Raw genomic sequence first — 13,048 nt, 5'->3', positions numbered from 1 at the left:
GAATTCCAAGAGCCATACCAACTGCCCAAGGTCTCTAAATCCGGGTCCCCCTAAGTTGTGCTAAAGTGGTTGATAGCTAAGGGGGAGGAGGTGGCGAGCATCACGGGCACGGGCAGAAGAAAGTACATAAAACTCACACTCTTATCTGCTTGTGTGTGTAATGGCCTCATCGTAACCCTCTGACAACCAAAAACGTCAACTAGGACCGGCTTCAGCCCAATATCAACTTTCGTGAATACCGGCAAGGTTCCCAATGTTGCGCCGTAATGCCGCACACTTGGATCCGGGTACGTTCTTAAACTACGTCCAAAAGAGAGGTATGGGCATTGTGAATGTCATCTCGCTTTGTGTGGTAGGGCACAGCGCAGCGGATGTCATTCCAGATCTAGAGCAGAGCCCAATTGGGGAAGTACGTCCACCTTACAGAAAACCGCAGGCAAATAACACTAGACTAGTCATAGTGTTGTGTTCCTGCCGATGAGTCAGGTTGCCAGAGCTCAACGAGGGTGCGGAGTGTTAGGTTAGTCCTCTGGAGTTGCAGGCGTACATAGGCGACGGAGACTGAGGGCGGGCCGTTTGCAGCCGACGTAGTATAAAAAAAAACGATAGGCATGGCGTTCAAAGGCTTTTAAACTACTAGACTGAACTTACAGTATATATGTATTCCTTTGTATCCAGTGCTTCGTGGGTTCATGAAAGGAAAAGAACAAGATGAAGCCCAAAACCACCAACAGTTGAATCGTCAAAGTTGTGTACACCTGAAAACAAGTTCATATTAATGTTATTTTTCTGTATTTTTAAATCCAACAGCTAAGTATACAGATTACACATTGAATTGATGTGCCAATTGTTTTTAATAACAAAATTTCCGTGAGACACAGACATTAAATACGTAAGTGACCCGTGTTTAATATATTTAATATCCAAGTGCTTTTAGTTCAATATTAAGTACAGTAGCCATCAGATATATCGTAGCGGCTAAGGTGCAAACATATGAACACTCCTTTATTGTCAAGGCGTTAGTCTTTGTTCAAATATTTGTGAGCACTCTGGCCGCTCTGAACTATCTGATGGCGACTGTACCTACTTAAGGAAGCATAGTTGTTTACCCTTCATGCCCATGAGATTCGAAAATTGAACTATGAATTTAACGAGAATCTTGCACGTTACGAAGATTTTAGGGCACGGATGGAGATTTATTTAATCGTATGGCGATATTGTCAAATAGGCAAAGTTACATAAAAGATTATAAGGCAACATCCAGGTTATGCAGCCACTGCACAGTTTCGGGCGTCAGGTTGACGAGATCATCTGGTTTCCCCGGGTAGGCGCGGAGAGGACATCTCCGAATGATGTGCTCCATAGTTTGGTCTTCGATGCCACAATCACACAGCGCGGAGTCGGTCCATCCCCATTTGTGACGGAAAAAGTTACACCGTCCGTGTCCAGTTCTTAGGCGATTCAGTCGGCACCATTGCTTCCTAGGGAGGTCCATTCCCTTATACTTGGTCGTTGGGTCAATATTCACGGCCGAAGTTTCAGCTTGGTTCATCCAATCTTGTTTCCATAGCTGATCGGTGTCAAAGGTCTCCTTAGAAAGTTTTGCTGCCGCTGGAGTGAACGGATGGAGATAAAACGTAGCCTCAAATTACTTATTTTAATAAAGAAAGCCGTTGCTGGATATGATGAATAATTATTTCCCTATTTTTTAACTAACCCATTTCGGAATTTCCCGATCCTTACCTTTTTAACAAAAGCTTTGCGTATCTCCGCAGTAGAAAATTCATTTTCAACTTTTTCCTGCGCCTGATCGCACTCGACTTGTGACGGATGGTACGAATATTGTGTCGTAACTGGTGACGAAACTTGAGTTGCATTGTCCGTGTCCTGGGTACAGGGAAACTGACAAATTTATGATTATCGAGATGAATATAGCTAATATAAGTATACACCGTGGTTAATTCCTTTTAAACGAATTCCATACTATCTCAATACTGACTTTCACGTGACACATTATGGAAGTAACATTATAAAAGTCCTATTTTAATAGTAATTTGACTTTTATGGTGACACGTCCACACATTCACTGCAAATTATGTATAGAATTAGCTTGTTCTAACTTTTAACTTATTTCTAAATTTTACTACTACTCGCATTCGACTTGTGACGGATGATACGAATATTGTGTCGTAACTGGTGACGAAAGTTAAGTTGCATTGTCCGTGTCCTGGGTACAGGGAAACTGACAAATATATGATTATCGAGACGAATATAAGTATACACCGTGGTCTGGTAAACCCCGACAGAATTCAAAGCTGTGTTCTTGACCGCACTTAGAGACTAAAATGTTATACAAAGTTTTCTGCATTGTCGGTTCTGCCGTCCTGTGGCTACCTTTGGAAGCTTAAAGTATACAATACTTCGCGCCAATAAACATGCACCTGTGCTGACCCCTACAGTTTATACACGCTCCCTTGTCTGAGGCATCGTAGCTCTCACGGAGGGACCGATTTCGATGCGGCTTTTTTCAGGAGATCGAGTATCCTTGCGGTGGTTTTAGCTATGATAAAAATCGATCCTGTGATTGAAGAGAATCAACACATTTTTGCTAAATTATGCCATTTTTTGGCTTACAATCATTTAGAATCTTTGCGCAGGGTTTTTTTTAGTTATTTTACAAGCTTTTATTAACTATGTACCTTTGTACGGGTCAAATCTTGCAAGTTAAATTTGACCCACTTCCCGGTTTTCCATGAAGTTTAAAATTTGCATACATAAATCGGGTGACAATGCAATATTATGGTACCATCGAGCTGATCTGATGATGGAGACAGGAGGTGACCATAGGAACTGTGATAAAACAACGCAACCTAATTGTGTTTGGGGTTTTTAGAATTGTTTCCATGAGTATTAGTTGCCAGAGGAAAGAAAAGTACAGTCAGCGATAAAAGCTTGTACCAAAATTATTTGGCAAAAACTTATTTAAATTAATTTTCAACAAGCAGAAACGTCTGCGAACGATGCTATTAAGCTTAGAATAAATTACTGTCTTGGGTGAGACTTGAACTCACGGCCTCTGGATCGATACTCCAGCGCTCTGCCATCTGAGCCACCAAGACCTCATTCATAGGCAGCAAATTTTCCAGCATACCGTAAGAACGTTACACTTTTTAGACGGCTACCGGATTTCCAAGTCATATTGGAAATTCACCAGTAACGATGTGCTACCCATATTAAATTAATTTTTAACAAGTAGAAACAAGTCTCACCCAAGACAGTACTATTCCACTTTTATATTTATTCTAAGCTTAAAAACTTATTTAATCTGGTACTTACCATGTTTCAGCCTTCCGGGACCACGGGTTTTCGAAGCAATGCCGTTGAGGTAATTACACATAAGTACCTATCTTGAAACTCATATTTGGCATACTTAATTACTCATTAGAATGATAATTGATTTTTCACGCTCATCAACAACACGTGAATGAAAATTCAGCCTTGAATTTATACCTAGTCGTACCTAAAAATAGGGTCTGTTATGTCAAAAAAATGAGATAGGTATATTATTAACCTTTTGAACGCCAAGAACACCTGAAGTTGTCGTTACTAGTCGTGCTCACAGCGCCAAGGACACACATAGGTGTTATAGCGGACGCTGTCAAAGTAACCTTCACACTTCCGAGTAAGGTTTACATTAGCTCCTTTGCGCCCGGGAGCTTGGCGTTTGAGTGATGTTTGTAACATAAAGCGATTAAAGGGTTAATTCCTTATAAACGAATTCCATACTATCTCAATACTGATTTTCACGTGACACAGTATGGCAGTACCATTATTAAAACTGCCATTTTAATAGTAATTTGACTTTTTGATGACACGTTTACTGCAAATTATGTATAGAATTAGCTTGTTTTAACTTCTAACTTACTACTAAATTATAACAATTAGAAAACGCTAAATAATGTTTCGAAACTCATAATATATTAAACATCCATCCATTTGGTTAAACAATTTGATATCTAGGGGGGCAGCTAGCCTAGCGCAGTCCCCCCCCCCCTCCCCTTGGCGACGCCTATGGAGCTGCTTAAACTTGATGTTAAATTTATCTTTGAATGTTTTAAAAATAACGGAGAAAGAAAATATTGTTTTAATTTGTTAATTATGTGGAAACCAATTGTGGTCTATTCATTAAACATGTCGAAAACTAAAAACGAATAGGACATTCTACTTTATGTGCATAGCGGTACAAATGCCCTACTTATATAGTTTTTTTTTTTTAATAAATATTATAGGACATTATTGCACAAATTGACGAAGTCCCACAGTAAGCTCAATAAGGCTTGTGTTGAGGGTACTTAGACAACGATATATATAATATATAAATAATTATAAATACTTAAATACATAGAAAACACCCATGACTCAGGAACAAATATCCATGCTCATCACACGAATAAATGCCCTTACGAGGATTTGAACCCGGGACCATCGGCTTCATAGGCAGGGTCACTACCCACTAGGCCAGACCGGTCGTCAAAGTTCGTGCTATCTTTGATGATGCGCAGATTTGTCCAATCTAACCTTTCTTAACATGATTATAAGAGTCAAGGCAAGCGTCATCATGAATGACACAATCTGTTTTCGATCTAACAAATGTTTTGTTCCTGCCGGTGAGTAAGGTTGCCAGAGCTCAACGAGGGTGCGGAGTGTTAGGGCCGGCAACGCGCATGTAACTCCTCTGGAGTTGCAGGCGTCCATAGGCGACGGAGACAACCATGTCTTTCACGGGTAAAGGGGAGTGTTAAAAAAAGACACTTTTGGAATGTACCTGCCATACATTTATTATAAGTAGGTGAGATTTTAAAGCACAGATTCACGTTTTATCTAAAAATACCGATTATCAAAGGTATGCCAAAGTTACTAATGTATTGTACATGTACAATCAGCAATAATATATACACACTTGGGGCCCATACAAAATTAAACACGTTAGTATTGTCAAAAAAAATTGTAAAAACTTTTACAGTACATATGGTGCTACTTTACTGCCCTAGTGCGGTAATACTATACGTGCGTGTTGAAAATTTAAAGGGCCATATGTACTGTAAAACGTTGTACAATACACGTGCGAAATAATTCGCAATTCGTGTCGATTCAAATAATGTTTTCATTTACCGCTAATCGTTCCGAATTTCCTACTTTTCGCACTTGTATCGTAATGTACTATTTAAACACTGTTCAAGAAAACATAATACATATATATCTACTGCTGAATATACAGTCTAGTACAAAAATACGAGGCAATGAAATTTCTAACAAACTTTTTTATAGGTACCACTTGTACAGTCTAACGTCGAATTATTTTATTAAATTAGCCACAAATCAACGCAAAAGCAAATAGCGCAAAATAATTAAGTAGTTCATTAACCCATTCAGCGCTAATCACGGCAGGTTGTCGTTTTGCCTCTACAAATCATTTCCTCTACATACCGGGAAAACTATGTTATCGGCTACGACCATAGCTTAGCAGTGAATGTGTTAAGCGGTTACTAGATCGGATATTTATATATTTGTTAGAATTTCAGTGTACCCGTATTTCTAATATCATACTAATTTATAAATACAATTTTAAAATAAAAACAAAACGATTTATTCGAAGCCGTGAATGTTTAATGGTAGTTTGAGTGAGATCTACAGAATAAATTTAAAAAAAAAACATTGGTCTAGAGTCCGACCAAACTTTGCCTGACATTTGGGATGACAGTGTGGCAGTGTCATAATTAATGTGTTATTTCTATGAAATAAGACGTTTACAATGACATTCCCTCACTTTTCTGGTCAAGTCGGACCAACGAGCGGACAGATCGCCTGAGAGTAGGCGATTACCGTTGCCCATGAATTCTTACCTCCGCCCGAGATAAGTGGTAGACCTATAAGGCGTTATCCATTAATTACGTCACACAAAATTTCGAGTTTTTTGGACCCTCCTCACGCTTTTTCCTGTCTCTACCATGTACTGTCACATTAGTCATCCCCCCCCCCCCCTCCTGTTGCTGTGACGTAATATGTGGATGACACCTAATCAATAAAATAAAAACATCAATCCATATTTCTGGATCTATATTTTGAAAATCTTACTCAAACGTACCTAAATCATGTATTTTATAGTTTATATATATCTATAAGTAGATATAATAATTTATCAACAAGTTGCTTAGTAAAACGACTGACTGAATATCTCTTTCTCGCAGATAGATACTTCTCTTGTAAACGATCTAACTTGGACTTTAACCCATTCAGCGCCAATCACGACACGTTGTCGTTTTGCTAGAGGCAAAGCATTTTCTCTACATACCGGGAAGCCTATGTTATCGGGTACGACAGTAGCTCAACGGTGAATGTGTTAAGAGTCACATGAACCTTCCGCCAAAAAGCCGACTCTTAAGTATGGACGACGGTAATGGCATATTTTTTCTGCTCTCCGGCCGGAAAGCGTCAACTTTCTGCCCATTCCGCTAAACGAAGTTGCGGCTTTCCGGCCCCTTTGAACAGCAAGTTACACACCTCGGCCAGTAAATAATAAAGCCTCAGATCGCATGTTTGTCGACCTCGGCTTCGTCGCGGCCAACAATTACATGCTGCCCTAGGTATGTAATAAAGATACATTGATTGAGTAAGATGCGTAAAATTTAAAATATTTTTTTTTTTCAATTTCCATACATTTTGTGGTTGATTGTCAAAAGTTGACGTCTGACAATTCAGTGACCGCAAAACATATGGCGCAGTACAGCGCCATCTGTTTTGAATATCAAAATGCACGTTTTTTTCTTAGACTGTATGTAATATACTATTGTATCAGTTATTTTTACTAACACAACTTTTTAACTCTATATGTAGTAGTATAAACTATACAAGTGTATAACAAAACGAGAAACTATTCTATAATATATTAGGTTATGAAATGACAATTATTTGTAAGGCTCATTCATTTTCTTGAATTCTAACTCAAATAATCATTTGTGAATGTTATATAACATTTTACAGTACATATGGTGCTAGGTTCCCGCACGCAGGAATGAGCACTTTCCGTGCATATGTCGAAACTTTAAAGAGCCATATGTACTGTAAAACGTTGTACGATACACGTGCGAATAGGTAATTCACAACTCGTGTCGATTTAAAACACTCCCTTCGGTCGTGTTTTAATTTATCGCCACTCGTTTCGAATTTCCTATTTTTCGCACTTGTATCGTAATGGACTATTACAGTACATATGTTGCTATTTTACCGCCCTAGTGCGGTAACTAGCAATATACGTGCGTATGTTGAAAATTTAAAGAGCCATGTGTACTATAAAACGTTATACAATACATACATACAATGTATCGTTATGTACTATTAATTATTTTAATCACTAATAGTATCTCTCGATGTCGCATGATATTATATGACAGGAGCAAAGGTGTTCAAAAATATCTGAACAAAGGTTCTATTATTAACCTCCTAAGATACAGCCTTTCAAAAAAGAAATGGCAGTAAAATGTTAACCTTAACACAAGGAAATAGTGTTGATTTTGCTTTATTATAATTCGATTAAAAAATATTTAAATTTATTCGAACTAAATAACTGCATGTTCAGATGCATTTGAGAACATTTGCCGCTCAAATATGTCTGATGCCAACTGTGTGTGGATGGATCTGACAATCGTTACAAACTGGTGACATTTAGATACATCTTTGACAGCTGTCAAACTAATATCAATCGTAATATAAACTGTCAAAATTGCATCTAAATGTGAAGTTCTCAAGCAAAATGTACCACATAGTCTATTACCATAATGACGAAATTTGCTCGTATCTTTATATGAATATCCTGTCAGAGCGTCCTAATGGCAAGCGACAATGTGATACCATTTGCTTGAGAATGACACAAATATCTTCATAATACCTGCTATATATTATTGAATAATTAAATCAGGTAGATTATTATCTTTGGGTTCACAAAAACACATCTCATAGGCGGTCAATTTTATTGCGCAATATATCAATAAAACCATCCGTCTACGGGGACCTTAAATGCAAACACCATTGCTTATCAAACCCAAAATCGTGTAAATATTACATTTAATGAAGCCTTATTTACTAACGCTGTAATAATTTAAGTTTGTACATTATATAAGACAAATCAAAACACAATAAAACTTTTTGACGCTAATGACGGATATATCCGTACAGTAGGTACTACGCCGGAGACGGATTAATCCGTCACAGACAACATAGCAAAATAGACCTACGTGCATATGCATAAGGTTCAATTTTAGTTTTGACACATCGGCGACGTGGCGTCCGAGTGACAGCTTTTGTATTTGGAACGGCGTCGAAAAGGTTTAAAGGCCTGTGCACACAGGAAGCGTTAGCGCAGGCGTGCACGATCACGTGCGCGTTGTTATACACCGAGTTTTTTTTATTTCCGTTAATTTAAAGGGTAGGTTCCTGAGCTTAAATTAAGTAACTTTCTCAAAGACACCGGTATTTTAAGTAACTCCATTTCGGAAATAATCATTAATTTATTTTTATCTTATAAGGCCCTTATGAGCGTATACACTTGCCTTAGGGCCTGTTTACATATTGATTTGTGTTTAGAACGTGTGTATACATTTGCTACTAAACGTACGTACTATCTCTGACGATTGAGGTTCGAAATGACATTGATATGTCACAGTTTCCAATTGTTTGGTTGAATTAAATGTAATGACCGTGTTACAAAAACGCTATATGCAACATTAAATTACTTAATTTTTTTTTTATATTAATTATTCCATTTAGCTCCGAAGTTAACGGAATATAATAAAAACACAGTGTCCACAAATCCTTATGAGAGACGACGAGACGAGTGCGTGCACGGCTCTAACATTTCAGCGCACGAGTACGTGCACGTCTGCGCACACGCGACCGGTGTGCTTTGGCCTTAAAACCATAGCAAGCCAACTTTTACACACTTCCTTCCAGAGCCAGAACAAGATGGCAGCGCAGACAGTGCAAGTGTTATTTTAAACGTCAAACTTCTATGAAATTATGACGTTTACTTAACACTTGCACAGGCTGAGCTATCCATAGCGCTGCCAACGTATCTTGGTATGACTCTAATTTCATAGGAATTTGATTTTTATCGCGGTACTTTCACAGTCTGTCGCTTGCCAAGGTGCAGAGATAGTTTGGTCTGATGAATACCAATAAAATAACACATGGTTTATTTAATATTATTTTAAGGTTTATATTTAGCGAAGTTTAATAAATTATTAGTATATAATTATGGTCTTTAACCTAAGACCAGTTAAAATATCTAGACCGCCTGCTTCGTAAAACTACAGCCACCATAAGTATTTGTATTCACTAATGTTACAAGAAAACTGCACAAAAAAACATCGTCATCACAAAAAACTGCCATCATTGATTCCTTGAAAATATGAGATGTATTTTATGTGTTCAAAAATAAGTTCAAAATATACTTTGTACCATCAACCGGGGTGAATAGGGACAAAACTTAAAATGTTACCTGGCAATATCTTGAAAAATACCTTCTTAAACGAATTGTATCATTCGATTGAAAATAATAGTAGACTTTATATGATACAATTTGTATAGCTATTTTTTAAGAAATTCTTACGTAAATTACATTTTTAGTTTCGTCCCTATTCACCCCAGCCGTCCCTATTCACCCCGGTTGACGGTGTGTTTGTATATTATTTAAATCCACTGAAAAAAGTACAAAAGAAGTCATTCATGTAGCTGTCTCACCGCCGATAACTAACGATATAACGATAACGAAACAAAGTGTATAGAAGCAAATAGCGATGATATTTTTTCTTCGAGTATTATCTCTTAGGAAAATTTACCACCGTCAAATAACTTCTAAACTACTCAATACATATTCACAATGACGTTTTTTACATTTAAGACATAAAAAAATCAACAATCAGTAATACAGCTTTTTCCGAGTAACTGCTGGGAACCCTATATAACTTTTTTTAATTCTCCACTACAAATATCAATATTAAATATACATCCATCATTTCAGTCTCATCACAATATCAATATCAGGACTACATATTGCGTGAGGCATAACATCAAAGGCGGTACGTCAAAATTAAGAGTGATCGTAAATTTTGTAGCTATTTCTATGTAGCTGATTGTTGATTCAAGCGCGCGAACTGTCATACTCGATTTCTTACAAAATTTAATAGTCAAAAACTTCTTTGGTTTTTTAACCATTTGACCGCTAAAGACGTCATATGACGCGCGCGGCTACAGCTCAATATCAACCTTCATGCGTACCGATAAGGTTCATGATTACGCGCCGCGTGCGATAGGCGTGACGTTCAAAAGGTTAATTAAGTTTTGTATGCCTGGGACTCAAAAAATCTTTATCATTTCACACGGAATTGAGCCTTTTATGTATTTTAATGAAAAAATGCTGCATAGTAATTGCTAAGAAAATACTCCTTCCTCTATGTACAGTATTTCTTAATCTGCAGAATTAAGTGACCCCCTTAAGAGGGGGCTGCATAGAAAATTGTTTGCAGTGGGGGTGGGGGTAACTTAATTCTAGAGAATAGTGTTCATACCTCTCGAGTGTATAGACACCCCGCCACTGCAATACATACTTGTAAAGGCAAATCACCTCTTACTTCTCACGTATACTATTAAAATTATAATTTTCTGCAAACGATTTTCTCGGAAAGATACAGATTATTCTGTTACATATATTAGTATTTTATTGCTTTCAATTAGAAAAGAAAAATAATGCAAATTTAGAGTAAGTATAATTTATTATGGACCTTTGTAAAATCTTAGTCTAGTTTCGAGAAGAAATATTCGATGTTTACTAATATTACAAATAATTTAAAGGTAAAACAAGACGGATACTCTCAAATTTCCAATCTAACATAAGAAAATAAAATGTATATTTTCATATGTGATTTACTCAAACCAAATGAGTTTTTTTTTTGTCGTGCAGCTGAAAAACGATAAATTATTGTGAATCACAAAATAATAACACTCCTTTTGACCACCAAACCCCAAACAAGACGTACAGTGAAGGTATTAAATATCGACGCGGACAAAGTGAAAGTCGGTTTACTGACGATAGTTGAACGTGACAACGTCATAAGACTAATCTTTGCAATTAAGTAAGGAAGAAGAAGAAGACAAAGTGAAAAAAATATGTATACACGACCTTATTGCCCATACATTTAGTGTATACATATTTTTGGCACTTTGACCGTATCGATATTTAATACCTTGACTGTACCACAAAATTCTACTAAATGTTTTTTAAGCTGCTGGCTAATTTCATTTGAAATCAAAGTAATAAATACAGGAAAATCGATTATTACAGATTTTGCCGGTTACGTCTTGATGTTCATTCACGTCATGGCATTATAGGCACGTCTTTCTATGCACGTGTATAGACGTTCTAGACTGTTAAAGGGTTAAACATCACTATTCTAGTCTAAGAGACATAAGTTTTTAATTAAGATGACGACAAATTACGCACTATCTAGCAAGACTCGATTACTTTTTTTAAGTAAATTAAAATGAAAGTACTAAGATTTATATTTTCGAAATCTATTGTCATAGTTTTCAACTGAAGTTGTAAAATCTTGCATCGTGTGCGTTTTCGTCACCTTTTTTTAATGTATGAGGATAAAATACCCTACTGTCGGCTTTACTTAAGCGGTGGTCACTTTCCCACAAAAATGCGCCTTTACAGTGCCAATAATCGGTATTTTACCCTAATAAACTTCGCTCAAATTTGATACCCCATCTGAAGTTGATAATCTGTGTATGAACCTAATAAATAACTCTATACATCTTAGTACATCTTAAAGATTTTAAATGATACTTGAAGATATGTATAAAGGGTTTTTATATGAAAATTTAAAGCTCCATAATATCTAGCACGACTAAAAAGGATAAAATTAATACCAAATATGCCTTTAAATATGAAATTAAACTTTTAGAGCAGTTTAAACGAACTTTAAACGCGGTATCAATTTCAAGTGCCACGTATTCCGCCTCCTTTTCGACAACGCTACCTTAATCCCTTGTAGCGGAGATGATGGTCAGAATGTACATGAAGATGTTAATAATATCCAGATACAGGTTGAGGGCAGCGAAGATATACTCCTCGGGGCTGATGCTGTACTTGTGCTTGCCGCCCATCATGAGCTGCGTGTCGTACACCAGGTACATGGAGAAGATGAGGGCGCCGATGGACGCGTACACCAGCTGCAGCGTGTTGTTGCGGACGAACATGGCGACGAGACCTGGGAATAGATTAGTTTTTTTCATTATTTTGTATAAATATAAAGAGAGGTATGGGCATTGCGAATGTCATCTCGCTTTGTGTGGCAGGGCACAGCCAGTGGATGTCATTCCAGATCTAGAGCAGAGCCCAACTGGGGAAGTACCTCCACCTTACAGAAAACCGCAGCCAAATAACACTAGACCCTACTCATAGTGTTGTGTTCCTGCCGGTGAGTAAGGTTGCCAGAGCTCAACGAGGGGGGGCGGGTTTAGGGTCGGCAACGCGCATGTAACTCTGGAGTCGCAGGCGTACATAGGCTACGGAGACTGCTTACCATCAGGCGGGCCGTATGCTTGTTTGCCACCGACGTAGTATTAAAAAAAATGAAAGTCATCATCATCTTCCTAACGTTGTCCCGGCTTTTGCCACGGATCATGGGAGCCTGGAGTCCGCTTACTTGTTTTTATGCCCTAGATACTGAAATGACATTTCGATTGGTCAACTGTATTTTAACAAAAAAACCAGAGGGATTGGGTAGAAGACATGCCTACCAAATTAAAAAAAAATATATATGTATTTTTTTTTTAATTTAAAATGGTTTTCTTATGTCAATAGTGATTGCTTTGACACATCTCACGCATCTTAAAATTTTTCCGGATTGTTTCGAGTGATCGATGCCGACAATGGCACTTGAAAATTCACATCATATAAAATATACATCACATATTGATCCATTTGAAG

At 37.4% G+C, this 13,048-nt stretch overlaps 1 protein-coding gene and 1 non-coding gene across 5 annotated transcripts in view; both read right to left on the bottom strand.

Annotated features, from left to right (window-relative positions):
* Nucleotides 1–3,046: 3,046 nt before the first annotated feature.
* On the bottom strand, nt 3,047–3,119 carry Trnad-auc (transfer RNA aspartic acid (anticodon AUC)). Its single transcript has one exon. It is a non-coding gene; the product is annotated as a tRNA-Asp (tRNA).
* A 1,693-nt stretch (nt 3,120–4,812) lies between these two features.
* Nucleotides 4,813–13,048, bottom strand: part of LOC133523278 (protein lifeguard 1-like) — a 34,623-nt gene continuing 26,387 nt past the window's right edge. For all 4 annotated transcript variants that reach the window (XM_061858772.1, XM_061858768.1, XM_061858769.1 and 1 more), the window contains one exon: nt 4,813–12,326. In XM_061858772.1, the coding sequence (XP_061714756.1) occupies nt 12,097–12,326 (230 nt within the window). In that variant the 3' untranslated portion in view covers nt 4,813–12,096. The remainder of the gene's footprint in view (nt 12,327–13,048) is intronic.

The sequence above is a fragment of the Cydia pomonella genome, chromosome 12 (genome assembly GCF_033807575.1).
Source record: "Cydia pomonella isolate Wapato2018A chromosome 12, ilCydPomo1, whole genome shotgun sequence".
NCBI lineage: Eukaryota > Metazoa > Arthropoda > Insecta > Lepidoptera > Tortricidae > Cydia > Cydia pomonella.
The sequence above is the reverse complement of the archived record's forward strand: the minus strand, read 5'-3'. Positions and strand labels throughout refer to the sequence as shown.